At 34.3% G+C, this 18,496-nt stretch overlaps 1 protein-coding gene across 3 annotated transcripts in view; it reads left to right on the forward strand.

Moving 5' to 3' along the window:
* The first annotated feature begins 6 nt into the window (after positions 1-6).
* Nckx30C (solute carrier family 24 member Nckx30C) overlaps positions 7-18,496 on the forward strand; it is a 61,203-nt gene continuing 42,713 nt past the window's right edge. For all 3 annotated transcript variants that reach the window (XM_018520668.1, XM_018520670.1, XM_018520669.1), the window contains exons 1-2: positions 7-1,289; positions 13,021-13,044. In XM_018520668.1, the coding sequence (XP_018376170.1) occupies positions 414-1,289; positions 13,021-13,044 (900 nt within the window). In that variant the 5' untranslated portion in view covers positions 7-413. The remainder of the gene's footprint in view (positions 1,290-13,020; positions 13,045-18,496) is intronic.

Consider the following 18,496-nt stretch of genomic DNA (forward strand, 5'->3'; position numbering starts at 1 on the left):
ATAGCAACGAGAAAGAGGAGGACGCAGTGTGAGAAACGGAGAGAAGGAAAACGAGCTGGTGGAGGATCGACTACCGCGGTCACACGCAGGTAGGTCCATCCAGAGGGAGGCATCGGCAAGGAGGCCGCTCCTCATCGCCGCTCCAGCATGACCCAGCCTTAGTACGGCTCTCCTGTCGTACACCCTCCGCGGCGCGACACGATACGACACGTAGAAGAAGGTGGTGGAGAAGTCGGAGGTGGTGCTGGCGGCGGAGGGGGCCAAGGAGAGGGTGGAGGACGCCGAGGAGGACGGAGAAGAAGAAGAAGAAGAAGGTGGCGAAGGAGGAGGAGGAGGACGGAGGCCTCGCTAACGACGGCGAACGTCCTCGAAGGTGCGAACCACCAACAGCAGCACCACCGCCGACGACGACGATGATCGTGACGGGCGGTGATCGGCGTACATGTTGGAGGCGGAGGCGCCGATTGGCGTTGATCACTCTGCTCTCCGCGGTTTTAGCCTTCGCGATGGGACCCTCGTCGTCTTCGGGGCACAGACCGGCGCCAAACAATCCGATCACATTTCATACCACCACGAGTAGCACAGCCATGCCCGTCCTAATACGGCTGAGTAACGGTACCAGCGTGCAAGTGTACGATAGCAAAAACAACGGTGCGGGTCTTGACGGGCATAATAGGACTAACGATAACAATACAGACGTCAAGAGGCCGCTCTTCCCCGAAGATCTGTTCACGAATGATCAACGACGCCGCGGCGCCGTGATACTTCATATACTTGGCGTGGTGTACATGTTCGTCGCGTTAGCAATCGTCTGCGACGAGTTCTTCGTACCGTCGTTAGACGTGATTATCGAGAAGCTCGATATCGCCGACGATGTGGCCGGTGCTACTTTCATGGCGGCCGGTGGATCGGCGCCCGAACTCTTCACATCGATCATAGGCGTGTTCGTGTCGTTCGACGATGTCGGTATCGGCACTATCGTCGGCTCCGCCGTCTTCAACATCCTTTTCGTGATCGGCATGTGCGCTATATTCTCGCGTACCGTGCTATCGCTCACATGGTGGCCTCTATTTCGCGACTGCACTTTCTATAGCGCCAGTCTACTCACCCTGATCTACTTCTTCCGCGATAGTTATATATACTGGTATGAGGCACTTGTGCTATTTGGATTCTATTTGGGATATGTGAGCTTCATGAAGTGGAACCAGCCAATGGAGAAAATGGTCAAAAGGGTACTCTACAGGAACAAGGTGACCCGGGTCAGGTCTACCGATCAGCTGATGCCCTCGGTATGTACGGAATGTATACGCGAACTGTTATACATTCGCGATCTAGGAAAACGTCTGACCCTGTCTTTGTCTACTTTTATACCGATCGATCAGTCTGTCTTGTTCTATGATTCCTTTTTCACTCCATCCTCTATATCGCGTCATCTCTTTCTATCCATTAACTCTTTCGTATAGATACATGTTACTGCTGTACCCCGCCGCCTCTTTGTCTACACGCGCTTTCCCTCTCCAGCTATCTATCCGTCTATCTCCCTCTACTATATACGCCTATCTCTATACTTTCTCTTAGTTTTTTTTCTTTTCCTCTCTCTCTCTTTCTTTCTTCATCCTTTTCTACCCGTTTATGTATATATATACTTGCACAACTCACCCCTTTACTTCTTACGCTCTTTCTCTACCGTGACTTTATATTTCATGGAGGAGCATAGCGTCGCGTGACTTCACCTACTCGCACGACTGCTCGTGGGCGGTGTTTTGTCTCGTGGACGGACATTGCCACGTTTACTTCCTTTCCTTGCAGTTTTTTCATTTTACATTTCAAGATGAGATCAACCGATGAACCTTGAACACAGTGTGGTCAAGAGACGCGACCTTGACCAAATCACGGAACTTGTATGACAAATGGATGATCAAACTGCGTTTGATTTAGCTCCGATAGCGAATTTCTCTTTCGTATGTTCTATTTTACGGTTAAAGTGATAACTTGACGTACCGAATTTAAAATTTACGAATGATACGATAAATCTTAAATTACAGATTGCACATTTTTAACAACATTCTGTAAGGATGTATGAGAGATATATTATAAGTATTAGTCGGCTTTGCACAAACTTGGCACTTTACAAGCGCAACTTTTCGAGAAAAAATTAATATTTGAATAAAACTGATAGTCCCGAGCGCATTCTGAATGGCATCAATCATAGTTCAAGACACATGACCTGCTTACCCTTCCCATGTAGGCCAAGGGACAGATATCGAGATATATCGATTGTCGCACTAACACTTTTCTCAAAACACCGTTTTTTTTCTTATTATTTATAGAATTTACACACGATTATAAACGCAAATTCTTTTACTCTACTTAATTTTGCAAAAAATATTTTATTTCTTTTATCTGTGATCTAAACTACATATGATGTCAAATGGTAGCGATACAAATGGTTCTTATTCAAATTATAAACATTAGATTATCGGAAGATTTATGTACTCTTCAGAAAGATAAAGTTTGTTCGGGACGAACCTTCAACCGATTGGATTTTGATCATCTTTGCGCGTGAATCGAGCGCGCTGACTAATGTTTATTCTGGTAATGGTGCCTCATACAGAGAAGCACGATTCATGAGCGGAGGAAAAGTCGTACTCAAGGTCGTCAGAGACGTCATAAGCACTGTGAGCTTCTCTACGTTGAAGTTTCTTTGACCTGTCGCGAAAGAGTGCCTTACCGCGGTATACAAAGGCGTAACAATAACGCGCCCCCGGACTTTATACAAACGTAGAAACTTTACATTATAGGAAAACTAGCTGTTGTGACAATATTCAGTACTAGCGTAATAACTCGCATAGTGGACGTCAACGCGTGTATCACAGCGTGAGTTTTGTTATATTCTGAGTCGTTGATTGTGTTATCAGAATTAAACGTGGTTTTTTTTTTAATCTCACGAGGTTATCAGCTATTGATTGAGAATCGTTATGTAATCTCCAATTTATGCTGAAGACGAAACTTTAGTCTATCGGATCGGCGTATTTCCAAGATGTCGGTGTGTAAATGAATAGTCCTACGCTTTCGTAATGACCATTGGCGATCGATTCGCTCGCAAAACCAAATGATTGAGAATCTTTCAAGCCAACGCTTCGGGGACAGAGTGCGTTTTTGTGCCAATCGATTTCGAATCATGTACACGAAAAAGAAGCAGGCTGCTGAAGTGAAGGAAAAATTCGCGATAGAAAGGATCTTCATGATAATGACGATTCCGAAAGAAAGTCTTTGATGCAACGTATAGGAAAAATGTGTTAAACTTTACTGACATAAATTATATAGCATTTTTCTGAATTAAATTAACAAAAGTACAGGACTTTCAGTATAAAATAATAACTAAGAGTTTAAAGGGCGAATGAGAATCAGATTATAAAAGTTTTTTTAAAAAATAAGGAATATTATTTATTACGACCACATAAATGTACAAAATTTGTTGTATATATTCTTATGGATAAATTATTAATGAGATGAAATCGCATATTGCATACGTAATCATGTTTCGGCTGCAGGATTGATTTCTCTAAATTGTAATAATGGATTGATAATTTTGAAATAATGTTGAAATACGACTCACATATGTGTAACATTTTTTAATTCTAATATTCATAAAATTAAAGTTTTTCTTATATTTTAAAATTATATATGAGGTTAATTTTATGTAAACTTTGAAAATTTTACATAAAGTAAAAAGAGATCTGTCTTTAATATTTGTGTAGTGTAAAATGAAACTTTATGGATCTCTTTCTTTATAGTTACGGGACAATAAGAATTCAAGAGAAACTTTGCTCCTTTTAAAATGTACTTTGAAAAATTTTTCTCTATTTCTCTGTTCAGAATATGGTACAGTTATAAAAAAGTTAGATATATTACTAAATAACAAGCGAGAAAAGTTTATATATACAAGTTTATAATATATATTTGTACGCTAGAAACATGTGCATAATCAGTTGACGTTATATTAATTTTTGTTGCCAGTTTCCAACGAATTTCTGATGTTTGTTTCCTTTTGATTGATTTATGTTATTCAAAATTTCTACAATTTTTACATTATTTAATATAATTATTCCGTACATAAAAAATATCTGCGATAGAAAAAGAAATGTTATTTATGGAATTTTAACAATCACACATTCATATTTGCGCGTATATTATATATATATATGTATATATATATAAAAGACACGAAGCCCATTTAAAAGGACGAATGAGATGAATTGTAATTGTTACTCCCTCTCTCTAAAGAGTCTATGTTACATTTTAAATGTTAAAATGCGCGTGCCGTCTGTATGAGATATCGAACTACATACGTAACTTTCATTGATGCTGAAATGTTTTCTTTTAAAGTTCAAGTATATAATATACATAATGGAATAATTTTTAGATATAATGTATATAGGAAATACATATAGGTAATAAAAATGTGTAAAGTGATTGTCTCCATTGTGGGGTTATTTAAGGTTAAAGTTATTTTCATTAATCTATGTAACAATCAAACATTCGAAAATTAATACTAATATAAATATTACATTTTTAAAGAGAAATTATTTTATCGGTATTGAATAAACTCCAAATTTTTGAAAAATATTTTAAAATGTTTAGGTATATGTAAATCACAATTGTGAGTCGACAGATTATTTTGTGTAAAACTTCTTTAATGTAAAATTATTTATATCAATAACGTCGAAATTTATATTGTTTGAGCATATATAATGATATATTAAATATGCAATTTTTACTGTAAGAGTATCATAATTTCAAGGAATTATATAAAAATAATCCGCTTTTTTTTATTAAATATTAGCAATGATTAAGAAAGTAATTTTATACAATAATTAATTTTATAAAAAATTCAAAAACGCAAAAAAGTTTTCCATAACTTTGTTAATATATGTATATCTCTAAAACATTTAATTTTGCAAGTTTGACCCATAATTAGGATTTAACTCATAGCTGAAATCGTCACCTTAATGAATAATAAAATAGCTTTAAACCGTCTAAGTTAAATTTAAAATACCGGGAAAATGTCGCAGTCCGCGGAAATACGTAATCCGCTTCTTCGAAGTGAGACGCGAAATCTGTTTTACCTTTATTCGTCTCCCTCCGGTGTCGTTTGCACTGACACTTGGGAAGGCTTAACTGAAATTTATCTTTTATTCCTACACATGGCAATGATCGTTTGTGTGTGTTATCATAGAAAATAAGAATACAAAACTTCTTTGAAAGTAGTATTGACGCGATATCGATCAATAGGACTGTTTCTTTTTAATTTTATAGATTTATATTATTTTCCGCTCTCAGTGCCGCTATAATATTTCGAAGTATGGAAATATGCTGCTGTCAATCACGCGAAATACCGAGAGTGCGAAGTATATCTCTCTTACTGACACTGACTGGTGATTATTAAAAGACCGCAGTTAGAGCGCGATAACTGCATAATTGCATCCGACTGACAAATGATTGAAGTATTTCCGAAATTGCCCGCATTAGATTTATTGCAATAACACGCACACACAAACACACACACACACACACACACACACACACACAACACATAACACACAAAACAATACAACACACATATAGTATTTTAAATGGCGCCTAAACAATTACAGTGTGTGAAATATTTATAACTAATCTTGATATCACACACGTTACATACACAAACATTATTAGCTGATATTTAATAACATTTTCCGTAAGCTATCCTAAATATATTATAATATTGAACGACGAAGTTCAGTGATCACAGAATCGCATTATTAATTCATAATTTCATTGTATATGTTTACTCACGTAAATTCTAAAAACTTTATACCGTTTGAAACAAATTAACGTGATCAAAATATTAATACTGATACATGTAACAATGAGATAACGTTACACAGTTAATCAGTGTCTCACATTCTATATGCACATTACGGTTAACACGGTGTTTAACACCTTGCGTGCAAAGTGTTACTATCTCGACTCGCTCAAAAGTTCCTTTTTTCCTACCGTACGGTGAACGTGCGTCCGAGATTATAATTAGACGCTGGTAACGTTGTATCTATTAATATCAAGTTTATTAAACTAATTTTGCGTGTAATATCAGTATCATGGTAATTAAATCGAGATTAAAGGATACGATAAGAATTATATCTATGGTCATAAACATCCATAATTATATAATAAATTCGTATCAATGTAAATTATTTTTATGCTGATAGTCTTCAATATACACGCGCGTAATCATTTCTATGAGATTGATAACAAAAGCATTGATATAATTATAGCCTTGACTCATCTTGCACAAAAAAGTTTCAACGATATGTCACCGGTTTTATAAAAATAGATACCATGCAGACAAGATGGAGTTGTACACGTGCAATCGTACCAGTTGTGCGTATCCAATTGAACTTTTTAATTGGCGGTTATTAGTCTTATGTTCTTTCTACAGAATAACGCCGTATCTAAACTCGTGCGAAATATATAAGAGAGACAGCGGTTAGCAATAGAATGATTAAAAGCTTAATTAATACGACCATCATGGAGCTGGAATATTCGAAGTATTTTAAATTCTACGTTGCCGCGAAAGATTTTATATGAACACGAAATCTAATAACTTCATCGGATTAGCGTCCGCTGGTCACGATGATGGTCCTTCCAGTGATTTATCCACGTCTCCATTTATTCAACCTTGCAAAAAAAGGATACCATCCCCTTCTTTTTGACTCCTGAAATCTCACTCGATGGAGTTACGGCATTGCAGTGCACTGAGGCCCTCTCCACCTATCGTCGAATCGATTCGATAGAGGCTCTTCCACACGCTTCTAGTATCGGCGAACATACCCGTATACAGCCGTCGGTGTTTCAGTCCGCTTTGCTCTTTCCTCTCACTGAATTATAACGGTTGACAGGATTCTATATACACGCGGGAAAGCATTATATAATGCGCCGGTGGGTGGATAGGAAAAAATTTACGGGCGAGATAGCATAAATTTAGTCATCAACTTGAGCGACCCTCGGATATTTTACAGCTGTGCCTGAAACGCTGAGCACGTTGCGACACCGTAAGCGTTAAATTCGGGTGTGGACGTAGGTACATTAGTCGTAAACGTTTTAGCACTATATGTACTTTCTCGAAATATTGTAAAATAAAACGTGTTCACAGGTATTCATCGTTGTCATAAACGTACTGAAATAAATAAGTGCGTCGAAAAATAAACAATAATGATAGCTGACATTTAGCAAGTTTTTTAAGTATTAAAAGATAAGCGAGGATGATCCAAGAACAGCACCAAAGAATTGACTTTCTATATCACTTAATTATCAAGCATAAAAGTTGTTTTAGCCAATGACTTTCGATTGAAAGATTTAAAAATATGTAGAAATTTGCTTGCTTATTAAATACTTGAACTACCTTTTTATTCTTACACAACGAATCTGAAATTTTATTATACAACATTTTATCGAATAAAGTTTAGAATAAACTCTATATCGATATTTCCTTATCTTTTAGATATATAACGAAGTTATTAAAATACTTTGTCATTATCTAGGTTTGACATTTTAATTTTCGAAAAATATTAATTTTTATAAATAAATATATATAATGGTGTATGAATAAAAGCAATTTCAACAGCGTTTAATTTTATTGAAGACATTTAATAAAATATGCTGAAATTTTCAATTTCAGGAATTCACTTTTGAAATGCATATAATGTATCGTACACGATAAATCGCGCGTTCTTTTTGTTTAATCGGTTATTGCAGCGTAACGGATTACGAGTTTGTAAATATAGTAAATGAGCACATCGATTTAATTATTAACGCGTTATGCGCGCGCAACTAAGCATAGCTTTTTTTATTATCGCGTCTCTTACCACATCTCATCTCTATCCCGCTGCAATTTTGCATTTAAACGACAAATAACGGTAATTGTTGTGTCAATGTGTTAATTATTTATACACAAATACTTAACATTAACCAAACATAAATTCTTATGTCAGCAACTTATGTTGATTGAACAGCGTTTAACGGTGTTATTTTTGCATGTTTTATAGTTACAATTCTTGATGCAAATACAAACGTAACTTTCGAAGTATTAGTACTACTGACGCTGTCGTTCTGTGCCTTTGTTACATATAGCGCATAATAATTAACAACCATATTGGTTTCTTGTAAAACCTCGACCTACTTTTCTGCCGAACACCGAGTACGTACCTCCTTTGTATACTCTGCCGTCGAGTATATATTTCTTTAATCTTTTTTTAGTACAATGTCGTTCTCTCTCCGGTTCAAAGATTATTCAAACATCATATATACATGTTCGCGTGTTTACTGTATACAAAATGGCTCTACTATTCAGAATATCCACTTTATAAAGTGAAAGAATAATACTTATTAAATATTGTTATTATACAAACTGTGTTATGGCAGCTGATATATTTTATCACGTGCGCCAGATAGCAGTTGCTTAGTAGGCATTAAGCTTAATGAATATTTGAGGACTCGGATTATGAAATGGTAGGCGGTATAATGAGCCAGGAGATCCGCAATTCACCATAATTAATGTTTAACGATATAGTAATCTTATTAGTAATGGAGACAGTAGATTTCCATATGGAATCACTGTTGAAGTATCACGGTCCCGTATTCCGTCAGTATTTTTTGTCGTAAAGAACAATGTGACACGACAGGAGTTTTCACGGTGGAAATATGAAAATTGAGGGCGCGGCCTCGTCGCACGATGGCGCCGAGCAAATTGAACAATAATCCGCAGACTCGGCGGCCGCTGGGTCAGCTGTAATCGCTGGGGTAAGTGTCGCGCTAAGTGGAACGTGGCCATAGCAAAATAATGGCGTGATTGTTAGAGAAAAATCACAAGTTCTCTGTCCACACGTACAACACACATACACACACACAAATCAGGAAACTGATATGCCTCGCGAGGTTTCTTAAATGCGGGCGGAAAGAAAAGATTTCCTTCCCTTACTTTCTAATAATTTAAATGTACTTGATATTTATTACGTGAGTTGGACTTTTCGACGTTGAACTTTAAGACCAAAGTCGGGACGAATTTATTTCACCGATGTGGCGTATGTACTGCCGGTCAGCAGCAATCATGTACAGTAGAGTGCATTACGATATTAAATACGACATTAGATTTCATTAGAGCTTTAAAATAAATATTAAAAGATTTAAGTATTAAAGTATTAAAAGCTTTATTCAGTGGAATGAAAATTTCAGCAAGTTCAATAGTTGATTAAAATGTATGCGACCATCTCGACTTAAGTACTTTGCAAACGCAAACATTCTCCCTCTCAGAAGTATACATATGTTCAGACTGAACTGCTTTTGGAATGTTATTCCTCAAGTAAGCGCAGCATAGATATAGGTCGACCTGATCGATGTGCTCGCGATCGCAACCTCATAATTGCCGTCGTAAATCTTCCGTCATAATCTGCTCCTTTGTCTCGTAAAGAAGAAAAAAGGGAAGAGAAAATATTCCTGCCACAATTGAGAATTAGACCGTCCTCGAGGGGAATTTCTGTTGGACCTAGAAAAGGGTAAGAGTCTCGAAAAAGATAAAATATATAGACAATGAAAATTGTTGGCTTGCAGATCATGCAGCATGTCGTGTTAAATTGTACAATAGTTCATCGTGGATTGCCGGTAATTGTTACAACTGGAATCACTGGAACGCAATTCCACCAGCCATAAAGTGATGATTCTATGTACTTCCGAAGTGACACATATACATATACGGCCTCCGTGAGGCGTGATGTAGGTCAATATCACTATCACACCTTTCTTTTACTTTTAATCGGAAAGTAATTTTGCGCAATGCGCTTAATCGTAATGATTTTTTAACGAGAGTCAGAATTTTAACAAGGCTAATCTCATTAAGAACTTATATATGTAATTATCCTCGTGTGTAGAATACGCTCGTGTCGCAATTTCAATGTATAAATGTTCACGTGTAGAAAAGTTCTATATTTCTAATATTTCAAATATTGTCACTATTATTATATCTTTTTATTTAATTACTTAGAATAATTGACTAAGAAAGATTAAATAAATAATTGGCGTACACATTTAGAATGTTTAATCAAATTTTTATTAGCAGTGATTAGTATATTCATTTCTTTCACTTTGTATTTTATTTATAAGTTTTAAGTTGAATGTGAAAAAATTAATATATTCTGTATTCTCTCGGCTTACGCTAAACGAATTTAAAGATGGCACATTAATCTTAGCATACACTTTTTATGCACATACGTTTAACTATAAAGATTCAACAGACACGATTTTAATTCATTCAAATGAATTTTACTTAGTCATTTACGTGTTAATTAAATTATAAAATATTCGCTCGAAGTTTTTATTGCATTTTCATAGAACGAATTATATACATAATGTGTATGTATAATCATAATTCTCGATTAATTATCAATTTTGAAAGAAGGATATTTTGGTATTTAGCAAAGAAATGCGGTTAAGAAATTTTATTGGTTTTTCTTAGTCTTCGTTGTCTGTTCTTCGTATTTTTCACACTGATGACCATATCGATCTCACAAAGAGTTTCCAATCCAGCCGTTCATTTTACTCGAGATTATCCTCGAGATCGAGCCACTTTAAAGAATTCCACAAATTAATCAGAGAGAATTATCACTTTGAAACTTTCGCATTACACATAATAATATTTCTTTTCGTTTGCCGATGGCGACAGTGAAAGGCAAAGGATTATTTACTTAAATAGGCCCGCTCTACAAAAGAAAATGCAAGTACCGAACTTTATCATTTCTGACATTTTCTCTTTATTACGCTTTTTCGTGCTATCTCTATTCGCAGTTCTTAAGGGCACGTTGTATTGTAACTCGTCGTGATTTACCGCTACTGAAATATGCTTTGATGTTTCTGAATTAAATTGTGTTAAACTAGTTTGTCTCTGCTCAAGTTATTTTAGATTACATTCTCGTAAAATGTCATTCCACGCATTACCGCAACAATCGGTATCGCCACAACTTTGGTGTTTCCTAATTAAATATATTAGATCGTTCAATCTTGTCGCTGCAGCACTGCTGGCAAATGGCAGAAAGCTCGATGGTGAATGAGCGCCATTATAATACATACCGAGGAGGAGAATTTAATGCAGCTTGACTTCTCACAAAAGACAGCAAACCGCTTATCGTTCTATTCTCATGGGCATTCCGTTAATTACAAAGCGTTTGCAATCATCTTTATGAATATTAGTTAAGTTTCGCTGAGATTAATATCGCATTATCATACTGCTTATATCGTGATGATTCGTAAACTATTTTTTACGTGTAGTAATTTGATAATCTTTGAAATATATATAAATTTTTCGCATATTTTCAAGTACTTAAAATGTAGAGAATTAATTTTCCTATTGCTAAAAGCTAATAAACAATTAACGTTGTTAATATTAGACACGTATTAGAAGCTTGAAGGAGTATTTCATAATTGAAAAGATATAATGGAAGTACGTCAGAAACAATAATTTTATTGTAACGTAATTAAATGCAGCTCTGCGAGTTAAAAATGGATATTGGGATCGACAATGAAAATAGCGAGTTTATACAATATGATTATGTATAATCGAAACAAATGTCAAATGTCAAGTATTAATTTGTAATCTTACGTCCTTTGCGTCGTTTAACGAGTGATATCATTTTCTATTCTAATAATGTGACAATCGCTGTTTACTACCTCCGTTTAAACCTCTTTTTCAATGTCCCCAAGTGACAGTAACTTGTCTTGAAGCTATTACGCGTTCACGCCCGCGTGAAATTCATCTTCCAAGGCAAGTGCTTTAATTAAATGTCAATTCGATGTTTTTCGCATCATTTGACATCGGTCAACATTGCTTTGCGTCCCAGGCTTTAATTGAAGACGCGTTTCAAATCAAGCGTGTGTCGCTTTTTCTTTTTTGAAAAAACATTTGCTTTTGTTAAATTTTATACGTACTATGCATGTCACACTGCTTTCCCACTCGCGATAAATGCTACTTTCGGTTTTTCCTTCATGCGGAAAACACCAAATCTCTAAACGAATTACAGTGGTCTGCCTGTGACAGCACCACGGTGCTTACGCGAACAAATATTTTTATGTAACATACAAACTGCGCGAACACATACATACACATCCACGCAACGCTTTCAAGAGTACGTGCAAATAAAACGAAGTCGTGCGAGTTAGATGATAAAAGAATCGGCTTACCAAAAGCTATTGCAATTACACTCATGATATTGATAGCTTTAGATTTCATCAGTACTATTTATTTTAATCACTGTAAGATTAGCACTTTTAGTGCTACTCTTATAAGTAAAAGCAAATATGCGAAAAATGCATGCTCCTGAAGAAATAATCCTCGACAATTTTAAAGACGGGAAGAGCTAATAGATTTCTTCTTTTTTTCTTCTAAATAAACGCCGACTGATTAAACGCACACTCCTTAAAAGATATAATTAGACGAAAATACTGTAAGATCAAGATCGACCACTGCGCATTTAACGAATTTAAACGTTAAAGACGAAACTAGTTTATCAAATTATTACATTATTGATTTATCGTTACATTATTCAAAGCATCAACAGCAATACATAACATACGACCTTATCAACACGAAAAATTACGCATTATGTAAGCTTGCAACGTACAGCCATGTCGTAAAAAAAGAATGACACTTAGAAAAATATGTAATCGAAGGAGTCGATAGTCACAAAATCTTTTATTTTCTCTGAGTCATCATTATAATCTTTTAATTCGATATGTGTGTGAGTTGTAATTTGTGACTGTTGGCTTCTACGACTTTACATATTTTTTCGATGTTGTCTGTGTACCAGTCAATGTTCAAGCTTTCGTAAGCACCGCATTACTGTTGAACTGTTTGTTAGTATTATCACGAGCTAGCTAAAAAACATTAACTGATTGTCGTTATTGTGATTGTAACTGAATGTTTCTTGCTTGCAGCACCAGAGCGCCGCCCAGGCATTGGTGAGTCGCATGTCTCTTTCTTTTCTTTCTTCTATCCTTATATGCACATTTTATGTACATCTTTACATTTCTATCGCCATTCCGTTACTGAAATTTCCAATAATCTTTCTCGTGGTATGTTAAAATTGAAATAAGTAATTATATTCTGTAGATACTAATTTTTATTGTATAAGTATAACAAATGTGTGTTGATTATTTTTTATTAATCCACGAGACGAAATTGAATGAAATTAACATTAATGATATTCTTATTAAATCATAATCAGAGCTGCATCATGATATATATGTGTAAAAAATTACACTACCTTTTTATTCGTGAAACATATGCCCTCTGTATACAGCGTACAATATGATTTTTTTTAATTCTACACGTTACAACAGAATACATGGACGCAATTTAGTTTAAATTGTATGAGTAACAACTTAAAACAAAACAATTTTAAACAAAATATTACAGAAATAATTAAACGATATAAATAGTATAATAATTAAGATGCTTATAGATTTTAATTACATAGTATTCTCTTTCGTAAAACAACATTACATTATTTATATTGATTATTATATTGCAAAAAGAATAATGTTCTCTGATGAAATAAGGTAAGTTGGATCAAGAAACCAGAAAGTTAAAACTCTTAAACTTTGAAAGCACAACGATTTTTACGCGATGCTCGTATACTAACTTTTAACAAATTCTATCAAGATCGAGTTTTCTAAACTCGCTTCAGTCCCTCTCTAATCCCTTCGGAAATATCCTAAATATCTGAAATCTAATTTACATTAATAATCCGCGAGCCCATAATTTATTTTACAACATGCCATTCTTAAGTTTTAAATTTTCTGATATGTTTATATTATACAGTATTATCTACATTTAATTACTCACCAAAGCAAAGCACTTTCTTTTTTCCTCTCTTTGTGACTAAATTCTTGACAGATATAACGGACAAGAGTAAGTAAAATTGATTGTAAAATTCATTATGTTTAATTAAGATAAAGCTATATACATAATTATATTTATACATATTATACGATTACGTACCTACGCTTAATCAATACGATGTTTAACTGAATCACATCGATCCGGAGATCGCGGTACTGCACAAAAATAATTCATCACTGTATTTCAATGAACAATCAACGAGATTGTTTCGCGTGATCGATAAAAGCTCACGCTGGTCGGGCCGATACGAGGCGGAGGCGGAACGATGGTCGGATGCATGTGAATATAAATCTATCTACAGCTTCGATGACCTCGTCTCGCTTTGATAAATCTTCCACGATATCGATGCCGATTTTCCGAAGTATCTCCGAATTGCGATTCAGAAATGCATCAGCCACAAGCGACGCTTATTCTTGCGTGTGCCACGATGTCAGATGATTCGTTGAACACCATAGGATGCAACAGCTCTTCGTTGTTCGTTGTAGTACGAAATAATTTACTCCTGATGGACGGCGCGGAAAATCCAATCGCTCGGATAATTGAATTGTCGGACCGATCGAAGGGAATCTTCTGCAACCTTTCGCAAGATCGAGCTTCACTCTTTTTTTTGCTGGTGCGCGCATCATCATCCGAACGACTCCGACCAGCCGTTTCTTAAAACGAGACTTCCGCAAAAGAATTTCCGCCTGACAAATCTCGACATATACCAGACAAATGTCTCCTGAGATACGAAGTCATTTTCCTTGAACTATTCCTTCTTTAAATCTTATTTCACATCTAGGCTGTGCTCGAGTTTTTAAAATGACATCACAATTATAATAAGTTTTATTTATTATATATAGAAGCTTGTTTATGACATGAATCCAGCTAGTTTAGATCGAAAGATAGCATTGGAAGTCGTCAAAGAATAATGTCCAGAAATTGAATCGTTATGCGCAACAATTGGAAAGAAACTTTGTTATGTTTTACATTGATAAAAATCGATCGCATTTGCCAAACTTAAATCTTTATGAAGTATAAAAGCGTCGTGTGAAATAACGTGACAGCTACGATGTAATGCGAAAGTTTGCGGTATTAAAATAGTGAGTGATAACATGAAACGCAGAGGATAGAATTTGTCGAAGATTCGTCATTTATTATTCTCTTTATCGTTATCTAGAATCCTATTCAGGAAAGCGTGTGCGAAACGATTTTGTACGGAAACACAAACTAGGTCGGAAGTATTGTAAAAGTTGTGTAATTGCGACTCCCTTATCGACTCGACTGGGATAACCGATTCGATGTGAGAGACTCCGGTGAGACTCTCCAGTTAGTTTTACACGCTAGAGCAGCCATAGAGTTGTCGTAAACTTCTTCCAATCTGAGGCTTGTAAGTGGCTTTTTCCAATCGAAATAGCATCTACTAGTTACAATGGTGTGACATGTATCACCACGCCCATTAATTTTGCACGATCGTGATCGAGCGTTTTGCCGTAGTTGAACGTTGAAAAGCACCGCAAATTCTTAGCAATTGCTTTCATAGAATACCGCGCGTTCTGCAGCATGATATCCTAAATGTACTTCTCTCTTTTCTTTTCGAATCTTTTAATCGAAGTGTAGATGCATCATATGGCATACATATTTCGAGGTTCATCAGTTTTTGAGAAGATGCGTGAAATAAAATCGAAAATCCATTCGATTTGACTTTGACTTTTTCACAGTGATCTTCTCGTTATGTTTAGTTGCAAAAAAGTTCATAAAAAACTCATGTCATCGCGACATTAACATATTTTTTCAAAATGTAAGCTAAAATTTATTTTAAAGTGATTGATGAGATAAATATAATATCGTGTAATTTTATCTGTTATTTGTCTTTAAAAAGAAAAAAAAGATCGTAACATACAGCCATGGCCGTAAGAGCATCCTCAATTTATTGCATTTTCTTAAAAAATCCAGTAGGAAAGAGTAGGGATGAAAGTAACATAAATACTTAATATGATAAATGCAACATTGTCAGTTTATCTAAAACAAATGAACAAATTCAAACATGTTCTAGCCAATGAGTTTTATATAATATTGATATTATTTGAATTTTAGATAAATTTGCAATATTATTGTCATTCCATGTTACTTTCATCTTTAATAAAAGTCAAAGAAAAAAAGTCTAACAAATATTAAATAAAATTATTATAAAAATAATTTATTTTTTGTTAGATATAAAAGATATATACTATGTTAATTTGTGGAGAAGCTTCACGTTTATATGGCTAAAACTGTACATCTAGAATTTGTTTTAATATATGTATGTAATAAGTGTGTGTGTGTGTGTAAAAACTATACAGTTATCATGAGAGGATCATCTTGGCAATTCATTTATTAAGAAATAATAGTTACATAAGTCATTTTATTTATTAGAAATTTTTTATATTATCACCTTCACAAAGAACAGAAAATATAACACCTTATTTCAGAGTTTATGCCAATATATATTGAACATTATTTTTTGAAACATTTACTGATTACAAATAAAAGCCGTCCAAACTTTGATTTATAGGGCTTTGAACAAATATTGCATTGTGTGCGTATATACATATCTTAAAAAATTCTCAATAGATATTTTAATTATAATAATATATTTACGCAACAAAACTACATAATATATGCATAAGAAAATAAAAAAACAAAACCAGTTGAATAGCGAAAAATTAATATTAGCTGAATTTATGAAAATTAATAACAGAAAAATGATTGGCATTTATTAGCTAAGAACTTATTCCAGAATCATTAAAAATGTATGGTATCTATTGTAAATATTATGCATATAATTTAATTTTATAAATTATGTTATAAATTTTATATTAGTAGAAATATATATATTGAGCTTATTACCACGGTGTATACAATTACTATATAACAGTGTAATAGTCTCCTCTTTATTTTTTCACTGATTTTTTATCGGAAAATATTGAAGGCAGCGTTATGAAAACGTGTGGATCACGCAAATATCGTAATTTATTCGATCACAAAGCAACGACAATAATACCATTCACTACTCTAAACGTCGAATTTAACGCTCTGAACCTATTTAATTAAAATTTAAAAGACCCTTCTATGCATTTTAATTGCACATGCAAATTACGTTACCGCACGCATACGTCGCCTGTCAATATATTTCACCTACGCGCATATGTATATTATTATTTTAAAAGTATGTTGCCATACTCTTACTTCTTTATAGATTTAATGTTGTTCGTAGTAATTCAAATTAAATTACACAGTAATTTATCGTGTAGTAACTATATTTACTTTTTCAATGATTGTTGAATACTCTCATACTTGTATATCCTTATCGGATAAACATAACGAGAACAAAGATTGCTGACTCGTGGAAAACGTTCTTAATCAAATAAAAGATAGTTCGCTCGTTCACGTTGAGCATGCAAATCTTTCAGCTTTGCTGTCTAAGCTAACTTAAAATTAAAGGGCTAACATAAAGCTTAATATGCAAGCAGCCTTATTATTCTGTCATATGCAATTTTATTAATCATTTGTCTTCTGACTCTCCTTCTCTTCCTTCTTTTTTTTTGCTTTGTTGAATATTTTTATTTTAACATTCTTCTACAGTTACCTTTTATCCTAACTATATGAAGCACACACAAGTAGGTTAATAATAAAACTCAACTTAACGACTCTTATGCTTGTGTATCTAAACTATGTGCAACAGTAAAAATAGAATTTATTACGATACTTATAACTTTGCTTTTAGGGGTATTGTCGCCAATGACATTTTAGATTTAAATGACGCTTAAAGTATACTATGACGCAGAATGGAATTTTAAATTACAATTCTGTGGTATAAGATATTGACTATAATGTCATGCACGTGTAATATAGTGATACTTATATATTTTTGTCGCTTATTGATGTGTGTAAAGTATACAAATATTTAAAAAGAAAGTACTTTTAGTACAACTTTTAAGAGCCTCAAGACTATTCCTACAAAATATCTCTTATCCCTGGTCATCGATCATTACATTAAATCAGTATAATATAACGTTGGCCATTGCATGCACGAATGTGACATAATCGCTCGCGTTTCCACCAAAGATTGTAGTTACCGCTATAGTTATAAATTAAATAGCTTACTTGTACACATACATATACATGAACCATCCAGTATACATGTTATGTACATACTCAAATTCCCGGAGCTTTAATGTTAGCTACTGGTTCAAAGTGAATTTTCCAATTCAGCATCCAATCTCTCTGTTGTTATATCATGAAAAAAACAGTGTATAATCTTTCAATATGTTTTATAATAATGTGTCATAATGTCATAATAATGCACAATTGCAGTAATAATTACTTGATTTCGTTATACGAAACAGGTTATTATTAGTTCTCATAAAAGCTGATTTAATTAAAACACATTTGATTCGCGAATTACTTCACTAATTAATCGCGTGTGCTGCTTTAAATTTTATGATAACTGTTAGTGCTAATCCGGATTACGTTTATTTATTCATGCTT

This window comes from Trachymyrmex cornetzi, unplaced genomic scaffold, assembly GCF_001594075.2.
Source record: "Trachymyrmex cornetzi isolate Tcor2-1 unplaced genomic scaffold, Tcor1.1 scaffold92, whole genome shotgun sequence".
Taxonomy (NCBI): domain Eukaryota; kingdom Metazoa; phylum Arthropoda; class Insecta; order Hymenoptera; family Formicidae; genus Trachymyrmex; species Trachymyrmex cornetzi.